The following is a 6,899-nucleotide window of genomic DNA, read 5'->3' on the forward strand; positions in this document are numbered from 1 at the left end:
CAGACAACTGTAATATAGTACTTAATACTTACAGGATGAGATCTCCTCTGCAGTATTGTCTCCCTGGTTGGGCAACGGGGAGGTATCTCTGACTGAGTCTCCGGCTAGCTGTAAGGATGTTGAAGAAATCTTGGTTGTCCAGAGGAATTTTCTCCTGCCTGGGGGTTCAAGGCCTCCTGTGGGGTTTTCTCAAGGCATGCCGGGCTCACTGCAGACTGTGGCCAAACTGTCCAACGTATACTAGGGTTTTGTGGTGGCCTCTGTGGCAAAAATCTGATCCAACTCTTCATAATAGGCATGTGTACTGGAATTTTGATTTTGTCTTTGGTGTTTTTGTAATTCTGCTGCAGTTCTTTGGCTTTGGTGTGGCATTGGCATGTCTCCTGGGAGTATTCTTTCTCCTGTTTTTGATCTGATAGACGCTTACAGATTTTTGCATTCCAGTGACTGCTGGAAAGATGAAACCAAACTTGCTCCTTTCCCCAGATGACAAGGAAGTCCAGGATCTCTTGCTGTGGCCATGTGGAAGCATGGGTCATGGTGGCTCATAGTGGCTCATACTGGGTAATGGACTCAGGATCTGTGAATTAGCCATGAACTGAAGTTGCAAGCAGATGGACTTGGAGTGTGCCAGCAATGAAACAGAGGGGAGATAGCCAGTCAAAATGATCCCAGAGCATTGGAGAATTCACAGGTAACCAGACAGACAAAACTAATGTGAAGCAATGCAGTATGGGATATTAGTGGGACGACTGTAAGTTAATTCAAATTGGGGATGTATCCACACAAACTTTATAGGAGTATAACTCATTCAGAAATTGTGTTATGTTGTTACAAAAGCAGATTAATCATAGCGGGATAAGATGCAAGATAAATTAAAAAAAGATTGTTTGTGTGTGGACACAAGGCAGCTCATGTTGAAAAATCCAAAGATATACCAAAAACAATTTCCATGTAGATAAAGCCTAAGCCTCTGTGGAGATGTCTCAATGATGACTGAGCACAAAATCTGAATACAAATCACAGAGGGAGAAAGTGCCACCCAGTCCAACCCTACAGATCATTAGTTTACTAAAGCAGTCACAGGAAGCAATAAAAAAAATCTGACATCCCAAGTAATAGATGTCAGAGTCTTTTGTGTTTCTTTTCCCTATTTTCTAAAAAATATATATTCAGTTTTCAACACCTCAAAATATAGTAAACCAATAACATTTGAAAATGCAGCTTTATTTTCTTTGTGCTTTTTGCTATACTTGTCAAGAGTAATTCTGTAAAGCAGAAACATTTTTAAAAAGTGTTTTAAGTGCGCCCTCATCTTTCTTCCACCGATACAGAATGATCTGCCTCTTCAGAGACAGGTGAATGGTGACAGCAGCATCAGCAAGTCATGAGCATATTGTAAGCACTACAGCTGAGAAAATAGTTCACACTAAATAATTTACTCAAGTTATTTAGTCCATTTTTCTACATATGCAGTGTCCATGAGCAAAATGCAACTTCTTCATATTTAATTGCTGTTCACATTTACTTGACAATTTTGATGTTTTGGTGCTCAACACTCAAAATTAAAACTTTGTTGGTTACATAATCCACATATCAGTGTTTCTGTTACATATGTTCTGTTATTTTCCATATTGGAGAGGACAATGATTGACACAGCATGGAATGAATTTGCAAAAGCCCTCACCAGAGTCCTGGCACAGAGGCAGTTAAATAAGCCAGACAAAGATCAGATAGTAGCCTTCAGTTAGATATTTCTGCACACAAAATATTTATTTGCATAAATGTGAAGAGACAAAAATAAACTTTAAATCTATTACTTGCTTTCAGTTTCCTAACTTTTGAGGAATGATGGTTCCCTATAGACTTGTGCCCCAGACATAAGTGCCCTGGCTGATCAACCTGCCTGGAACATTTTCTGGCATATAACCAAACAAATCCATTGAGAACAGAGAGACTCCTTTAGGAGAAGAAGTTTCAATCTGCTTTGCTATTTTTCCAATATCTACTGGAAAGACTAGCACCGGCTGACCAGGAGTCTACATAGTGTCCCATTTCTAAACATAGAGGAGCTTAAGAGTGCTGATCCATTACAGATAGAGTGTCCTTGAATCCTTGCCTTTTTCAGTATCTGCCAAACTCCAGGTTGGAGTTCTAGCAGCCTAGACTGACAGACTAAATAAGTAAAAATAACAAAAACTACTCTACATTAACTTACAGTAAATCTAACACTTAATGAATTAAAACTTCCTTTTTTTAAACTGCTATACTTAAAAATTACAAGTCTGGAGCAACCACAGACGTGAATAGAAAGGAAATTTGGCAGTCAGGAACTATTCCCCCTCAGTTGATGGTTCCATGTCTGAGGGGCTTGGAGCTCCAATAGTCATTGCCAAAAAACAGTTCTAGGGTCATAGCCAGAGGTGTGGGCATGCCATTGGTTTGGATCTTCCAGGGACAATTTTCTAAGAAGAAAATGTCAGATATGCACAGCTATACACTGCACACTCTATTAATTTAGAATACATATCCATGTACCATTGCTATATGACAATGTTCAGAGTATTTAGGTTGCATTAATTGTACTTTTCCTCCCTTTCTAAAATTTGTTTTGTTAGCCAGTGAATGATGTCTTAACATTTATGGAACCATGCATATTAAATAAAAGTATTAGCAACCTTAATTTATACCTTTTGTTAGTTAACCTTCTTATTTTAATTATTTTTGAAATTGCTAATGAAATAATTAATAATATGTTAGACATTAATGTTGGTTTTCAATGATTCTTGGAGCACTGGGAAGATGCCAAAGGACTGGAAGACCACAAACGTGCACATTTTTAAAAAGGGTAAATGGGATGACCCCAGTAATTGTAGGCTTGTGAGCCTGACATCAATTCTAGCTAAGATAGTGTCTGATACTGGATTTGATTAATAAGGAACTAAAGGAGAATAATGTTATGAATGCAAATCAATGTGGGTTTACGGAAAACAGATCCTGTCAAACTAACTTGATATATTTTTAATGAGATTACAAGTTTGATTAATAAAGATAATAGGGTTGATGTAATATACTTAGACTTTTGTAAGACATTTGACTTGATACCACACAACATTTTGATTAAAAAAAATAGAATATAAAATTAACATGGCATATATTAAATGGATTAAAAACTGGCTAATTGATAGCTCTCAAAATGTAATTGTAAATGGGGAATCATCACTGAGAGGGTGTGTTTCCAGTGGGATCCCACAGGAATCAGTTCTTAGCCCTATGCTATTTAACAATTTTATCAATGACCTGGAAGAAAACATAAAATCATCACTGATAAAGTTTGCAGATGACTCAAAAATTGGGGGAGTGGTAAACAATGAAGAGGACAGGTCACTGATTCAGAGAGATCTGGATCACTTGGTAAATTGGTTGCAAACAAACAGTATGTGTTTTAGTAACCTCTAAATGTAAATGTATACACGTAGGAACAAAGAATGTAGGCCATACTTACAGGATGGGGAACTCTACCTGGCAAGCAATGAAAAAGATTTGGGGGTCACGCTGGATAATCAGCTTAAAAAGCTAAGGGATGACTTGATTACAGTGCGTAAGCATTTTACATGGGGAACATATATTTAATAATGGGCTCTTCAATATAGCAGAGAAAGGAATAACACAATCCAACGGCTGGAAACTGAAGGTAGACAAATTAAGACTGGAAATAAGGTGTAAATTCTTAAAAGATGAGAATAATTAACCACTGGAACAATTTAGTCAGGGTCATGGTGGATTCTTTATCACTGACAATTTTGAAATCAAGATTGGATGTTTCTCTAAAAGATAGGTCCTAGGAATTATTTTGGGGAAGTTTTATGTCCTGTGTTATACAGGAGTCACAATACAGGAAGTATTATACCAGAAGTACTTTCTGGCCTTGGAATCTAGAAACCTATGACTCTATCACTGAGTGTCTAGCTGTGTAAATTTAAAAGGAGATTTTTTCTGTACATCCATATGAATAAAACTTGATTGCTTGAAAGCCTGTAGAAAGCAACGAGATGTGAACAATGAAGAAATTAATTCATTTTAAATTCAAATAAACACTCATGGAAAAATGGCTGTAGTATTTGCCCAGCTCAACACCAAGAAAGAGAATAAGTCATACAAGGTGTACAAGAAGTTTAGGAAAATCTCTGTTCTACTTCACCAGTGAAAACTGGAACAAACATGACTATTTTCAACAAAATTCTCACATTTGTTCTAGTTTTATATATATACATATATAAACACTACATAACTAACTAACTAAAACAAAAAAGATAGAGACTTCATAGACACAATACATACATTTGTTACATGATTATGCCCACGGTACCTTAGTGAAATAAGTTGTTTACAAACCCATAGAAACTCTTTCCTTCTTAGTGCTGATAAACAACTCCTCCTCACCTGGGATCAGCAGTGCAAAATTCAAAATAATCGTGGGCAGGTAGTGGATGTAACTGCTCTTCTAGTTGCTCCTTGGTTAGGCTAGGAGGAAGCCGGCGAATAACTACCTGTAAAGTAACATAATTAAAAATGAAGACATATTTAGTGCTAATCTAAATATTTAAATAGTGTCAAATAGTAAACAAATTACACTGCATCTTTCTGAAAACTCCTGAGAACAGAGAATTTCAATGGGATGCAGTCTTACCATAGACACCTACACTCGGAGAAAGATGGACTGGATGATCTAACAGTTCTTTGCTGTCTCTAATTTCTATGTTTCTGTTACATACACATGAGGGAATGATAGCTAACACAAGCAGTATAATTGTAGGACAATTGAAATCTTTTAACAGAAAGGTTAGAAGTAACTATAGTTGAGCTGAGCATAAAATATATTAACAAATTACGTGTAATCAAATTAAATCACTAAATACACAAAATACATACATTTTCTCTTTATAAAATGATTTAACACAAAGTAAATTTCTCATAACATTTTTGTTGCGAGAATAAAATAAGTACATGCTATATGTGGCCTACTGTCTTGTACCATTTAATTCCATAAAACTGTTAGAGATACAATTTGCATGAAAAAACATAGGGATGAAGTGCTGTCAAATGTGTAGAGCAAGGAAATGGGAGGTCAGGATTTGTGTGTTCTGTTCCCAGCTTTCATGCACTGTCTGACTTTATGCAAGTCACACTGCCTTTCTGTGCCTCAGTTTCCCACTTTGTAAAGAATTTTGTGAGAATTACTTGTAAAGTGCTTAGATGAAAGTCATATTATAAAAAAAAGTAAGGTTGATGTCGTGCTTTGCATGCACCCCTCCCGCAGGCAAATTCCCTACTCCTCGCCTCCCTGTTGCTTTGCCACAGCATTTGTCAGCCATGATTTTGAACTCTTAAAATGTGACGAGGCAAGCAGGTTTGCAGTGGTACTGCTTATAACTCAAAGCATTTGACACAAGTGGACAAGTATCCTCCTTCTTGTTTTGCAGATGGGCAAACTGAGGCACCGAGCCCCTGAGGCCCAGATCCTGCTCCAACCACAGACCACCACACTGCCTGCTAAACACACGATGCTAAACCTCTGGGGGTAGAAAACCTGCCCCTCCCCCACCCCCGCAGCCCGAGTAGAGTCTCACAAGACGCCACAGAAGCGCTGCCCATCATTCAAGAACGGGCACCCCGCGCACAAACCCTCCTCCCCGCCCCTCCCCCCCCCCAGACAAACCCCTGCCCACGTGCCCATCCCCCCTCACTCAGGCAAATCCCCCACCCCACTCCACTCTGTTCCATGCCCCCCTCCCTCCCAGGCGGCAACCGACCCCGCCGCGCGCTGTCCCTGGTGCTGACGCGCCGGCCCGGCCGCTCACTTTGCTCAGCGCCGCTCTCTTCTCCTCCCGCTGTTTGCCCAGGGCCGGCTGAGGCGGCGGGGGCGACCCCGGGGCCGGCGGGGGGGTCTCGGGCTCCCGGCGCGGTGACTCCCGCCGGAGCGGGATCTCCATGAGCCGTTTCTCCCGGCCGCCTCCGCGCGACAGCCCCGGCCCGGCGGCCTCCCGCTCTGACCTCATGGAGCCGCCGCCCGCCGCAGCGAAACCTCGCGAGAACCGCCGCCGCCCTCCTTCTTCCCCTGCCGAGGCGAGTAGTCAGAGTCTCGCGAGATTTCACCCAGGGCGCTGCCAAGGGCGGGTGGGCAGGCGCCGGGCTCCGGGCTGAGGCAGCCCATGAACCCAGCTAGAGCGAGGCGTGGGGTTACCACGGGCAGCGCGCGCGCGCGCCGGGCCCGGCTGGAGCAGCGCTGCGCTGGCTGCTGCTGAGCACGGGGCAGCACGACTAGAGGCGGCGGCTGCAGGCAGGGCCGGGCTCACCTCGCCCTGCCGAGCCTGAGGTGGGGTCCGGTCCTCGCAAGCTCTTTGCACCCCCGCCGTCCGCAGAGCTGCGCTTCCGCCGTGTTCACAGCTGCCGGGCCTGGCCCAAACCGCTGCTGCAGAGCGCGGTCCTGGAAAAGGAAGGGTGAATTAATGCATTTGCACCACGTTTTCGTCATGTTGAGCTGCGTCAGCTCTGTTCTGCTCCCTTTCTCGGTGGAGGCATTTACTCCACGCCTGCGAGATCTTTCCTCCCCCTTCCCGATCAAGCCCGTGGCAGAAGAAAGCCTCACAGCTCACACACGTTTCTGAATGTGTAATACAGTTCGTGTATTAATAGCTGTATTACGGAGAAAGCGGTGCAGGCATTTCATGATCCCTCAGACATTTTTGGCTCATTGAGTACAAAACTATCACAATTTATCATTAATAGAGAAGAGAAAAGCAATGCATTGTTTTATTTGTATAAGCTATTGTATAAGCTATAAAATATCTGTAGTCATGGGAAAAATGGAGTGCTGTTTCTCTGAGGAGCATATATCT

At 42.1% G+C, this 6,899-nt stretch overlaps 1 protein-coding gene across 2 annotated transcripts in view; it reads right to left on the bottom strand.

Annotated features, from left to right (window-relative positions):
• Window positions 1–6,071, bottom strand: part of UPF3A (UPF3A regulator of nonsense mediated mRNA decay) — a 39,597-nt gene extending 33,526 nt beyond the window's left edge. For both annotated transcript variants that reach the window (XM_067563636.1, XM_067563635.1), the window contains exons 1-2: window positions 5,862–6,071; window positions 4,444–4,550 (exon numbers count right to left, since the gene is read on the bottom strand). In XM_067563636.1, the coding sequence (XP_067419737.1) occupies window positions 4,444–4,550; window positions 5,862–6,059 (305 nt within the window). In that variant the 5' untranslated portion in view covers window positions 6,060–6,071. The remainder of the gene's footprint in view (window positions 1–4,443; window positions 4,551–5,861) is intronic.
• Between the last annotated feature and the right edge of the window lie 828 nt (window positions 6,072–6,899).

This window comes from Emydura macquarii, unplaced genomic scaffold (assembly GCF_026122565.2).
Source record: "Emydura macquarii macquarii isolate MOO-44397 ecotype Brisbane River unplaced genomic scaffold, CSIRO-AGI_Emac_v2 contig_2531, whole genome shotgun sequence".
NCBI classification, from domain to species: domain Eukaryota; kingdom Metazoa; phylum Chordata; order Testudines; family Chelidae; genus Emydura; species Emydura macquarii.